Consider the following 13,908-nt stretch of genomic DNA (forward strand, 5'->3'; position numbering starts at 1 on the left):
TGGTAGCAGCTGGGCCCCAGGGCACTTGTGAAGTGGTTACGGTCATATATACGAGGGCATGTGCCCCCCTCCATACCCCAGCCTCTCCCAGTTCATATGGGTCTTAAGTGACAACAGGATTTCCCATAAGGAAGCCAGAAGGTGTATGGGATCCATGAGTGTAGTTATGTCTAACCCAAGCCTCTGAGGGGATGGACAGGGTTTCTGTTATGTCAGGATTTAGGTCAGGCTTTGATTGTTCCAGTGTGGTTTATATTAAAGGAGCTCCAGACTGTGACGATGGGTTTGTGCTCTGTTCTGTTCCGTGACACCCCAGGCAACGTTAGCTAGCCTCCGGTAGTACAAGCTCTGGCCATGGTCTAGTTACCTAGTTACAGTATAATGTCAGTAGGTAGATGTTGTGTTAGAGGTGAGGTGTTGACGTGGTTCTCCTTGCTGTGTTCCTTGAAGGTTGAAAAGCTGTCGTTCTCCAAGGCTCCGCTACACAGGAAGATGAAGCTCCTTCGACACGGCGAGGAACCTGGAACTAGAACCAGTGGAACTGGAACCGGGTTCAGTGATCAGCCCACCCTGCAGCACCAGGACCAGTGGGCGGGGTCTAACTCCTCCACCTATCACGTGAGAGGAGCGGTGAACCAGGTGTACTCGCAGATCCTACTGAGCAGACTGTGTGTGAGAGACACGGGAAACTAGACCCACCCCTCACCACCACTGACTGTGTGTGTGTGTACTTGTGTCCTTGCTTACTAACGTGTGTGTGTGTGTGTGCGTGCATGCGTGTGTACGTGCGTGCGTATCCATACAAGCATCTCTCTAAAAAAAAAATTGAGGTCATTCCGTCCAGGAAGTGCTGGAGTAACAGGAGAGTCCTGACTGGTCAGCCGTGTGACAGACATCACCACTGTCTGTCACACAGACCTCCTCTGATTGGCCCACACACTGGGCCCCCTGTCATGTGACTGCTACCTCAGCTAGGTAGAGGTTTCAAGGTTGGTCAAAGAGGGGGATGTCTGGCCTAATACCAAAAGACAAGGGAAGCAGCTGGAGAAAGAATAAAGAGGAGAGCGAGAGTGACTGTTGAAGGAGTGTGTCGTGTGTACATCCCACATGTAAGCCTTGCTCACCAACCAACTGACAATGCTCCCTCAACGCTCCAGCACAAACCTTTACAATTGTATAGTTTTATAGTTGTGGAAATGTTGTTGAAATGTTGTACAGCATTGGTTCTCAAACCTCTCCTCGTGTATCCCCGGCAATTCCATGTGTTTTGATGTATTCCAGAACTAGCACACCTGATTCAGATTCAACTTGTCAACTAATCAAGTGAGCTAGTTCAGGGCTACAACAACATTGTGAAACGTCTGGGGGTCCCCGAGGAGAGGTTCGAGAACCCCTTTTGATGTGTGCCTTTGATGCCTTTGTGCATCAGGAAAGCCGATCTCTCGCCATTGGAGGGACTTCTGGATATCCAGCAATTCCTCCTCATATACAGTACCTCATCCATCCACGTGTTCTGTGGACACCACAACGTATTCTATTCTATGCCAAAGATATGACGAAAGCTGAGCTATTCTTCAAGCGAATGTCTTATGTAGGATTTTCTTATATTTCTACATCTGTTTATTCGTGCCTATAATGTTGATAATCAGTGTATAATGTTTTACATGCAGCATATTGTTGACATGCTAATGAAGGACTGGTGTAATGTATGCTATGGATCTATACATGTTGTCTTATCTGTCCTCTGATCATTTTTATGGAGGGAACTGAGCTGGTGAAGATGAAGGTAATTGTAACAGATAGCCACAAACACATGCACACGCACAGGAGTGGAGACTACTCTGTTTAGTGGTCCTATGGAACATTGATAGCAAACCTAATAATTTGATTCAGTGATTTTGAAGGAAAACTGAAGGGAAAAAAACAGAAAGACATATTTTCCTCATACTAAATATTATCAACACTATTAATTTATTATTAAAGAACATGCATCTTCAAATGGCACTAACTTCAGCTTTGTGTTTCCAGATGGTACATATAAGAGTTATTCCGATACAATATTCTCACATTAAAATATATATTTTCTTAACTAAACTTTGTGTCCTCGAACTATGTTCTGAAAGCATGAAACTGTGTTTTGAAAGTTCCACAAAGCCCTAGCTTATAAACAATTAGGATGTTGGCATCGCATATTTCCTCTTTAAATTGTGCACAACATGAGGATAAGTCTGTACATGCTGTTTGCGCACAGTATTAGACAAATCCTTTTACAGTCATCATCCCAATTCAACCATGCAGAGGTATGAAGCCGTGTGACGCTCTGAGGAAGATGGGCAGAGGCGCGCTCTTGTTTTCCTTCTTCGTTTTGTCATTTCCTTCGTGCCACCAAGACCAGAGTTTGATCATAATTTCTTGTCCCGCATAGGCCTATACATGCGTCACCTGGTTTAGAAGGACATAATTAGAGAGACAAATGTTCAATTAGGCTACAACTGTGCTATAATAAAATGGTTGTCGGTGTAATGTGGTTTAACTCCGTTTTGCGCGTAATGTGCCCTGTCTGGCTCCTCTTTGCAGTCATGTCCCGCTAATCCGACACATCCAATCACCCTACCCACCGTTTGATCAAGGCAGAGATCGAGCAACACGATCGAGAAGTAAAACTAATGTAGATTTAAATGCAGGCCTAAATCGTGTTTGAGGTCAACGCAATTTTAGAGCCTTAATTCCAGAAAGTTATCAGTCTATTTTATTTAGGCATATTTACACTGAAAATGGTGTGTTCAAATTATGTAGCCTCGGCCTATCTAAAAAACGTTATTAACACGGTTATATGACCGCAATGAAATGTAATACAATGTAACGATATATGGAAAATATTTCCATATTTGTTAAAAACGTTGGTTTTACAGTGTGTAGATCAAATAAAGGGAACGCATGCGAAGTCAAGTGCGTGCGTAAAAGTGTTGAATGGTCAAATGGAATTGTCTAGTGCGATATGTGGATAAATAACAGCATTGAGCGGGCGAGGGATAGAATAAGGTAGATGCAACAGTCTCGATCAAAAGGAAGGTTCATGTAAAAGGTTACAGACAAAGGCTTGCCTTTCGGGCACATGTACCCGCCCTGAAGACGTGGGCCTGCCGCCTGGGTTGTTGTCGCGCCAAGGAAGAATGGTGGACTCTGCCCTGCACTGCGGTTCCGACCTCTGATGTCAAATTTCAGGCAGACCTTTCACTCTGCACTGTTTTAGTCGGGTAATTTGAAAGGCTTGGGGGGAGGGGGGTTGTGACATTTCTGGGGGCTGAGTAGACCTCACCTCGTCTGCCCCATACCGCCCTATAACCCAGTCCAATATACTCAACAGAAAGGTGGTCAGTCAACCCTTTTAAAAATGTCGTTAAATTGTCTCATCGAAATTGCTCTCTGACTACATATGAGGTTTATTATTCAGGAAAAGGCAAATAACTCAATAGTGACTGAAAATATTTGCTCAAACATAATTGGTTACACAATGGGCAATGCGGTTATTGTCGTTGCATTTGAATCAATCCATTATTCATTTAAGCTATACATTTCAATGGCAAAATGAGATTCCAAATCTTCTAAACCTAACGAATATTACGCAATTCACGAGTACCGGGGGAAAAAAAATAGCCTCAGAGGATGATTTCGATGTGTTGAAATCATGAGGACATTTTCACTAACTGTAGTTTTATATGAATCTTAAAATTGGAAACCATTGCATATGAAATCATTAAATATGATTATAGATAAAAATATATAAATATGGTTGTCATAAGGATTAGTTAGAATTAAATTGGTATTAAATTCAAAATTCATAACCAGGCCTTGTTTATCACAAATAATTGTGTATGAGATAATCTATTGTAGGCCTATTATAAATATGTTATGCATTCAAGTTACTCAAGGTTTCGTATCAAGGAATTTTTCGGGGGGAAATTATCATTATTCTCACCTGACATGATTAGGTTTAGAGCGCTTGAGTGAATTGACCATCATAAAGAAGTGTTCTGCTGGCTTTTGTGCTTCCTTCCACCTTCTCCGTCGTTACTAGTTACCACAGCCACAAAGTCATAAACCACGCCTATTTCGACCATTTATATTCTTAACATTTTATTTTAAACCTAACCTTAACCACGTTGCTAACCTCAAATTAAGACCAAAAATTACATTTTGTTTTCATACATTTTTACGATGGGCTATTGCCAATTTTGACTTTGGATGTGCTATCTAGTAGAAACCCACCTTCTCCCATGCCAAACGTTTTGCTCAGTTCCTGTCAGTGCGTTTTTTCTTTTCGCGTCCGTCCAATTATCTCGTAGGACATGCGCGTCTGCTTAATATGAATCCACGGGTGCACCAATCCGAGCCTAGGAGCGCGCCGCTGAGAGACTCTGTGTGGGTTCTCCCAGTCCAGGATAAAACTGTTTGTCTGTGTTTTGGGGAACACCGTCGGAACTTATCACCCATCCAACTGTAGGCTACTACTAGCCACTGAGACACGTGATTGGAATCACCATTCCGCCCGCGTCCTCTCTCCCTCCCCGCGGATGTTTTTTACTGAATTGCTCGAGATAACCACGGATTGAGGATTAGTTCTGTTAGGGTCTTATGTTGTGGGGCTAGCATGAGACAGAGCCCAGCACCGATCCAGCGCTCCATGGACATACCCTTCCCCAGTGCCCGGGAGGCAAGTCGGCTTCTGTAAATGAGGTGGCCATGGAGAGAAGAAGCGGCTGCGGAGTACATCAGATCTGCTTTCTGTTTCTCTTACTGTTTTCACTGTATCCTGTCTGCTGTCGAGCCAGTTGGATGTAAGTATATTTCATTGCTTGTGATTAAACTTGTCTTTTTGTCAAATTGCACAATTTTCTTTACGCATAGAATGCGATTCCGTTTGGGGCTGAAAGTGGTTTCGAAAGTAATTTATTGTCTCCGCTGCTTGCTTTGTGTCTCAGGTGGTTGGGAATAACCTCCGTGGGAGTACCAGAGAAGCTGGGCTGCGCCAATCTCCCGCTGACGCACAAGCAGAAGGACCTGTGCAAGAGAAAGCCCCATCTCCTGTCAAGCATCAAGGCCGGCGCGCGCATCGCCATCGCGGAGTGCCAGACGCAGTTCGAGCACGAGCGGTGGAACTGTTCTACCACCAAAGAGCTCTCTGTGTTCGGCTACGAGCTAACCAGTGGTAAGGACAGGCGGTTTAAATACTCGTTTTAATAGACATGAAACAATAGGGTGCTTTGTTCTCGTTTGTATAAATTCGTGTGCACTTTTCTGGCCTATTGATAATGTTATTTTTGATTGGGATTAATTTGGAAAATTAGGCTATATTTTGGATGCATCTAGTGGTTATATTCCATAATCCGATATTTAATGTGTGCCCACATCATTTGGTGTTTGACCGTTTAAGGCAATTGCTGCATAAAAACAGTCCCTCAATTGTCTTTCTATTTGATAGTGCGTCAAAAAGAGGCACGTCTTCCATTTTCCATAACTCTTTACTCGTGATCGGTTTGGTTTGAGTCATGAACATGTTTAATGTTGTCCAGGGAGGGAAGGTGATTTGATTTGCCGACTCAAGCAGCTGTATCCCCTATGGGGCGAGAGAGAGAGAGAGAGCGAGAACGTCTGCGCACATCTGTTTCGGTTTAACCGTCCCAACACACCACTTATCCACGGTCAAGTGTTGTCTTTGAACAGAAAACTCCTGCTCACCTCTGGTCCTAAACCAGCCGGGATTATCCTAATTAGGAGATTCATGGTCGACATGTAATTTAAGAACACAGTTTCTTTGTTCTAGAGATATCGTTCCAGAAATCTGTCTCCATGCAGCTTTCCAAGATGGTTAAGAGTCAGCGCATGGTTTAGCTATCAACATGTTATTTTCACATGAAACTCATTCTTCCAAATTCCTCTCTATCCTTGTTGCACCCAGTCACATGCAATCTATCAACTTTCTTCACTCAACCCAGACGGAAAAAAATCGGAGAAAAACTGACCATATAGTTTATGTTGATTTAGGCCAATGCACATCTGTGATCAACCCGCAGAGCATACGTTTTTACAGTTGATTGTACGAGTCGGGACATGGGATGGAAATGTGGAGATTTAGCCTATTGTATATAGGTTAAATCTCCGCATTTCCATCCCATGTCCCGACTCCTACAATCAACTGTAAAAACGTATGCTCTGCGGTTTGATCACAGGTGTCTTGTCTTCGTGTCGGAGACAATGTTCTTATTGGGTTAGGACGCAGCAATTTTGGGGGGATAATATAATGCAACACAGAAAACCTAAATAACATCAATTGTCATTTGTTTTAATGATCCAACCTTCAAAGTGGCAAACTTACATTTGAAGTGGTGATTTCTTGTTGTTCCAGGGAGGTAAGGCTTTTCTTTCTCCATTAACCCACATGTAAATGATTGCACAAACGTTTTGAATCAACTTGTGGCTTGGACCTCTGATTTACGTTTTATCCTAGATTTTGTTTAAAGTTCATACATAGTTCTATGTCATTCTTAGAACCTGCACTCTGAATAGTTACACTTGATGTCGTCAGGTGCCATTGTGCTTCTGTTCTATCCCTAAGATTCTGCATATTTTAGAGTTTTGTCTAACCAGCCCATTCCATAAGCTATAAACATTAGTAGGCTACCCCCTTTCACACTTGGGTTTACATTTTTTTTCAGCCTTCGTTCATTACAGGACATAATCGAATGTTTCTGTCCGGTGGTCAGCGTTCCAGATGGTCGTACAAGTAACTGTGATACCGGTTTGATCCGTGCTACACATTTATCATCATACCAACATGTTCTAAGTTTCTCTCTGAGCCAGTGCTGTCTGTCCTCACTCAGTGCCTACTGTGGCCCCTAACCTGTGAAGTGTAACCCAACACCCCCCTCACACAGGGCAGGACAGTTCCCATGGGGCTATATGTCTACTCAACTCACATCTCACAAGTATCCCTCCAAAGCAAAGATGTATCATACGACCACAATGGATGGAAGTTGTATGGATATCTAGGCCTGTGCTACTGAGATACACGGACGTTGAATGGATATCTAGGCCTGTGCTACTGAGATACACGGAAGTTGTATGGATATCTAGGCCTGTGGTACTTCTAGGCCTGTGCTACTGAGATACACGGACGTTGTATGGATATCTAGGCCTGTGCTACTGAGACACACGGAAGTTGTATGGATATCTAGGCCTGTGCTACTGAGACACACGGAAGTTGTAGGGATATCTAGGCCTGTGCTACTGAGACACATGGAAGTTGTATGGATATCTAGGCCTGTGCTACTGAGATACACGGACGTTGTATGGATATCTAGGCCTGTGCTACTGAGACACACGGAAGTTGTATGGATATCTAGGCCTGTGCTACTGAGACACACGGAAGTTGTATGGATATCTAGGCCTGTGCTACTGAGACACACGGAAGTTGTATGGATATCTAGGCCTGTGCTACTGAGATACACGGAAGTTGTATGGATATCTAGGCCTGTGCTACTGAGACACACGGAAGTTGTAATTCTAGAATTGTGCCATTTTCCTCCATCTGAAGTGTTATTGGCTGAAAGGTGTGAGAGTGGAATCTTTTCAGAATCCACCCAATGCCTGCTTTAGAGGTCCACAGCCACTGTTACGCAATAATCCATGCATACCTTTGCCCTACCAAAAACCTCTTTCCATTTTGTCTGACAGGGACCAAGGAGACGGCGTTTATCCACGCGGTGATGGCGGCGGGGCTGGTCCAGGCAGTGACGCGCTCCTGCAGTGCGGGCAACATGACGGAATGTGGCTGTGACACCAGCCTGCAGGGCACAGGCTCGCCCAGCGAAGGGTGGCACTGGGGCGGCTGCTCAGACCATATCCAGTACGGTACATGGTTCAGCAGGAAGTTCATAGATAATGCAGTGAAGAATGTGTCCTCAGCCAGGGGAGGGGATGCACTGCTCACCATGAACCAGCACAACAGTGAAGCCGGGAGACAGGTGAGACGCAACACACACACACACACACACACACACACACACACACATTGAGGGCGAATAACACTCACAGAGCATGTACAACACACACACCGTGTACAGAACCAAAACAGCACAACGTTGAAGTCCAATGTTAGATTTGACACAATACACCACAGAACAAAACACACACACACATCCACAACCTAGCTAGAGAGAAATAGTATTTTATAGTGAACACAGTTGTTAAGGGTACTCTGGGGAGTATGTAAAAGCTGAATAGGGCACATGGGAGCTGTAACTCTAGTAGTCAAGACTCTAGCAGGTGTAGGGTTCTTTGTGTCTGAATGAATGACTGATATGACGACTAATCTAGCACCATGAAAGGAATCCTACTGTAACTATTATAGTTATGGGTTTCGTTCACCATATGGGGTTGGAGAGGAGTTAGGGCCAAACCATTCAGTGGTTAATAGAATTTATCACACACTGTTAAAAATACTTTCAGGAGACGTTCTAGGAAGTGTGCGTGTGTGTGTGTGTGTGTGTGTGTGTGTGTGTGTGTTAGAGAGAGCGGGAACGATATTCAGAGAAAAGCAGAAAGATTGGAGGGAAGAACAAGAAGGTCAGTGTGAGAGGGGGATGCTGAGACGGGACAGAAGGAGAGAGGGGAAAGAAAGTGTAACATCCTCGATAATGTGAGTTAATGGGTGAGGCGTGACAGCGTGACTAAATTGTAGCAACGGTCATCAAAATTGTTAAAAGGTTTGAAAAACAAGTCTAATAAAATGCAACAGTTGGACAATGGATGAAGATACTCCAAACATTTTGAAATTGTATAATCCATCAGATATTGACTTAATTATATCACATAAAACATTTTACCGGCACAGACAAATAATGAATGGAGTTCAGGGATTTTGGTGGGAGATTTAGGTATAGGCCACTCAGGAACGTTCAATGTTGTCTTGGTAAGTAACTCCAGTGTATATTTGGCCTTGCGTTTTAGGTTATTGTCCTGCTGAAAGGTGGATTTGTGTCTGTTGGAAAGCAGACTGAACCAGGTTTTCCTCTAGGACTTTGCCAGTGCTTAGCTCTATTCCTTTTCCTTTTCAGTGACATAAAAATCTAAATGTTATCCATTTTAAATTAAATGTAATACAACAAAATGTGGGAAAAGTCAAAGGCCTGTGAACAATTTCTGATGGCACTGTATACATTTTCTTAGTGTATCAGGTATTTTAAAATATTTTGTGTTAAAAGAAAGACAATGATAGGTGGCTCATTTGCATAAATACACAGGCTGTACATATGAATAAATTAACATAACGGAGTGGAAGAGGGCTGCAACCACCCAACACTTTCTATGTATACCCTACCTACACTCACCTGCACTGTCTAGACTTCCTCATTAATTACTGTTGTCACATACTCTTGCATAATTCAACAAGTGTGCAGGATACCCACCGATAAAGTCAACACGCTTGGCTCTAGATTACCCCTATCTAAACATTGTTTGTGATATCAGACATATCACTATAATCCGAGTGTTCATATTCGGGAGTTGCTTTCATTTCAGCACATCTATTTTGTAAACATTTCAACTGTATTAAATTATTGCTTTAAAAAAAAAAAATCCCCCAAAAATGAACACCCATCAAAATATCTTGTATTTTTTGTGATGTACGTGTCATCCCAGACAAAGCTTTAGTGTTCTTATATATTCAACGGTATAACAATGACTCCATTGATCAGTGGTGGAAAAAGTACCCAATTGTCATACTTGAGTAAAAGTAAAGATACCTTAATAGAAAGTTACTCAAGTAAAAGTGAAAGTTATCCAGTAAAATACTACTTGAGTAAAAGTATTTGGTTCTAAATATACTTAAGTATCGAAAGTAAATGTAATTGATCAAATATGCTTAAGTATCAAGAGTAAAAGTATAAATCATATCATATTCCTTATATTAAGCAAAGCAGACGGCACCATTTTCTTGGTTTGAAAATTTACGGAGCACACTCCCAACACTCAGACATCATTAACAAACGATGCATTTGTGTTCAGTGAGACCGCCAGATAAGAGGCAGTAGGGATGCTCACGTATTCTCTTGATAAGTGTGTGAATTGGACCATTTCCTGTCCTGCTAAGCATTTAAAATGTAACAAGTACTTTTGGGTGTCAATTAAAATGTAGAGAGTAAAAAAGTACACTATAGTCCTAAAGAAAATAATGAAGTAAAAGTAAAGTACAAATACCCCAAAAAATGACTTAAGTAGTACTTAAAAGTATTTCTACTTAAGTACTTTGCGCCACTGAGTCCATTTCAGCCATTACAGGGGTGTGTTTTACAGTTCTTTACAACCGTTTCTGTAACGTTAACAGGGGGGGGGGGACGTCAGGCACAAGCAAGAGTATGAAGCAGGAGTAAAATGAAAGCAATCGATCCAGTGAGATTTAAGTGACGTGGATTTTGCACCCCTCAAACACAGGAAATAGATGGCTGAAAAAGATCCTCAGGTGGGCAGGGCATGCGCGTTACCACTAAATGGCATTCACTAAGACACACTTACTGGGTTTCTCTCTTATCAACTAGCCACTGTCAAGAGGAGAGGGCTTCACTACTGGAGAGGGATGTGGACACAATGGTAGCAGTGTATCTGTTTACTGTAACACACACACACACACACACACACACTGCCTTTCCAACTAAACTGACCCAACAGGGAAGAGGGAGTGGGAGGAGAGGTGGAAAAGGGGTGAAAGTGGTAGGCTCTTCTGGGGTCATCCTAAGACCGCTGTAGAGCCCTGGGGTTTGTGGTCCTAAAGAAAATGTCTCCTCAATCTCTCAGTTTAAACTGTGAAGGACAGTTTAACTTTTGTTCCAGTTGTACACAGCACCCAGTGAGTCTATTGTGTCAGAGTTAGAAGTAGAATGCACAAACCTCAGGACTCATGTTACAGTCCCAGTCCAAGATCCAGCATTCAGAACAATAGATCGTGATTTTGCTCAAAACATTCCCACAGCGTTTGTGTAAACAAAAGGCAGTCTCTATCAAACAGAGTTCTGGTAGCTAGTCTGTCATAACATTTACAGTGTTGTAATTCTTTGTGTTGTAAGTCTGTTGTTATTCCTAACACCATCCTCTCCATCTTTCCCCTTTTCAGGCCGTCGCCAAGACGATGGCCACCGACTGCCGTTGCCACGGCGTGTCGGGCTCGTGCGCCGTGAAGACGTGCTGGCGTACCATGGCGTCGTTCGAGCGCGTGGGCAACTTCCTGAAGGAGCGTTACGAGGGAAGCGTGCAGGTGCTGGACCGCTCCAAGAGGAAGGTGAGGAGGAAGGAGAAGGACCAGCGCCGCGTGCCCATCGGGAAGGAAGAACTTATCTTCCTCAACAAGTCTCCTAACTACTGTCTGGAGGACCGGCGCTGGGGCGTGGCGGGCACTAGAGGGCGCCGGTGTAACCGCACCTCGGCCGGCCCCGACGGGTGTAACCTGCTCTGCTGTGGTCGAGGGTATAATACACACGTGGTTCGCCACGTAGAGAGGTGCGAGTGTAAGTTTGTGTGGTGTTGCTATGTGAGGTGTCAGAAGTGTGAGAGCATGAATGACATGCACACCTGTAAATAGGGAGAGGGAGGCAGGCGATGGCACACACACACACATACACACCGTCCCCAATGAGAGACTAAAAGACTTCCCCATCATTCCTCTCTCCCATGGACAAGAGGGGCGCAGCATCAACAACCCTCCATCTCAACCCTCAGGAAGACAGTATTTATACACCACACCAGCAGAGGTAGACAAAGACAGTGGAAAATCATTGACTTTTGAATGGCCTATCAGGGCTCAGCCTTGTAGGAGGCTATCCAATGGGACAGGAGTTCCACAGTGTTTCAGAGGTTTGAGGATCCACACACTCTGACAACCAAACATGGACATCTTCGCAATTTACTCGGATGAGTCGAAATGAGCCCCGAAACTCAGACTCCATGATAAAAACAAACTGAACTTTGATGAAAGTTAAAACCTCACTCTTCAAGTCTTCAAATGGACTCAGTGAATGGTGTGTGTATAAGAGGACCAACAAAGGGACCAAAAAGTGCTTGTAGGGGGACTCTGTCCTGCAGGGCCGCAACAGCTTTAAAGGACTGTAGAGTAGATGCAGTCAACGGTGTCAGTACATTTCCAGATCAGAACGAAGTCTCATATAGACAACAGAAGGCTAGAGCCATAGGCAGTACAGGGATTGGGCAACCGTCAGAGGTTGCCATCTTTTGTGTCATTTCTATGGCTCTCTTCCAGGCTAGGGAGCAAGAACAGATCCGGCTTCCACCCATGGCTCTATGGTGATCGATGGTGGATAGATTAGGCTTATTCTCGTTGGAAAGCTTGCCGTATCAATGCATAGAAAGAAGTCTTGAAATAATCATTCCAAATTTGTATAGAATTTTTGTAATAAACTTTAAAGTAATGACTTCAAAAAGATATGGTACCATGACATTTAAAAAACCTTTTTTTTTTGTTGATATTTTGGAAAGATTTCTTAACCTAAAATGTTTGTTTTGTACTATTCAGATTGCAAATTCAGGGCAGAGTAAAGCTACAGGTGCTTTAATTGAGAATATGTCAAAATGACGTAGTATTTTTGTAAATTGTTTACATTTTGTAAATATTAAATTATGCTGTATCACACGACGAGAGTGTCTTAAGATTCAAGCCCATCCAATGCTCTCAGACATACAGCATGTGTTTGTCAAACTGTACCATTTAATGTGTTGCTTTTCTGTTTGTCATTGTATTAAGGTCTTTTATTATCCTTTTGCTGTCCGATCCACTTTTTCTCTTTCCTGTGTTTGTGTTTGGATCCGAAACCAGCTATAAATGAAGGAATGCCTCAATGGAACGGAGCAGTTTGTTCTCAGTAGACTCACTGGCAGCAGGACCGTGGAGATGCTTGAGTTGGTTTCGGAGCATTCCTCTTGCTGTCTCTAAGAATTTAAGCCTATTCCTTCTCTTCCTCTCTCTCCTTTCTTTTCCTCTCTCACTCTCTTCCCATTTTCAGTCTCTCTATTCCTTTACCTCTGTCCCACCTCTCTCGCCCACTTTCATTCTCTCTTTCTCTCTCTTGTTCTCTCTCTCGCTCTCCTGAATGAGAGGCTGTGCTATGTGAGAAGTGGCGATGCTATGCTAAATACCGTGAGTGCTTTCTCTTAAAGAGCCTTTTAAAATTCGAACGATACTGACCCATACATTTCCCTGAAGCTTCCTGCACTATGACTTGTTGGTGAGGTGAGGGGGGGAGGGGGGGGACCCAGACCTAAAGAAAGCGGGACGAGACGGAGGAGAGCAGTTGACGTGAGCCCGAAGCGCTCTGACCTCAAGGATTTTCAGTCATGGTTTTGTTTTCAGAGGACTGCTTTCAGGAATCAGGTGCTCCACTTACATTCCCAGAAATCACAAAATAAATGGAGGATTACGCATGTCTTACTTCTCGCTGTCCCTTTTCAGTTAAATGAGTCCATAAAGCCAGATACTAAGGACATAATGACATTTGAGTCATTTAGCAGACACTCTTGTCCAGAGCAATTTACAGTGAGTGCATACATTTTTATACTGGTCCCTCATGGGAATCGAACCCACAATCCTGGTGTTGCAAGCACCATGCTGTACCAACTGAGCCCCACGGGACTGATCCCAGGTCTGTAATATCCTGTGTAAAAGTTCATTTTTGAAAGTATTTATCATGTATCTCATCTGTTTCTGAACCTCTTAAGTCCTAATGGTCTCCTTGTATGTCTATGCCTCAGTCAGCATGACAATAGATTCATACTGTAGGTCAACACTCATTCCTTTCTCATATCTTGACCATGCTTAACTTATTCTCTGTCCACAAGACCAAAATA

General features: G+C 43.3%; 2 protein-coding genes across 2 annotated transcripts in view; both read left to right on the forward strand.

Annotated features, from left to right (window-relative positions):
* The window catches only part of LOC139378654 (cadherin-like and PC-esterase domain-containing protein 1), a 70,265-nt gene extending 68,171 nt beyond the window's left edge, over window positions 1–2,094 (forward strand). The window contains exon 21 of the mRNA XM_071121026.1: window positions 451–2,094. Coding sequence (XP_070977127.1) covers window positions 451–693 — 243 coding nt within the window. The 3' untranslated portion in view covers window positions 694–2,094. The remainder of the gene's footprint in view (window positions 1–450) is intronic.
* A 2,302-nt stretch (window positions 2,095–4,396) lies between these two features.
* Window positions 4,397–12,700, forward strand: LOC139379334 (protein Wnt-16-like). Its single transcript, XM_071122138.1, has 4 exons — window positions 4,397–4,838; window positions 4,983–5,209; window positions 7,735–8,024; window positions 11,168–12,700. Exons 1-4 carry the CDS (start codon window positions 4,744–4,746, stop codon window positions 11,630–11,632), a joined length of 1,077 nt encoding a protein of 358 aa, XP_070978239.1. The 5' UTR covers window positions 4,397–4,743; the 3' UTR covers window positions 11,633–12,700.
* Window positions 12,701–13,908: the final 1,208 nt, after the last annotated feature.

Source organism: Oncorhynchus clarkii, chromosome 21 (genome assembly GCF_045791955.1).
Source record: "Oncorhynchus clarkii lewisi isolate Uvic-CL-2024 chromosome 21, UVic_Ocla_1.0, whole genome shotgun sequence".
NCBI lineage: Eukaryota > Metazoa > Chordata > Actinopteri > Salmoniformes > Salmonidae > Oncorhynchus > Oncorhynchus clarkii.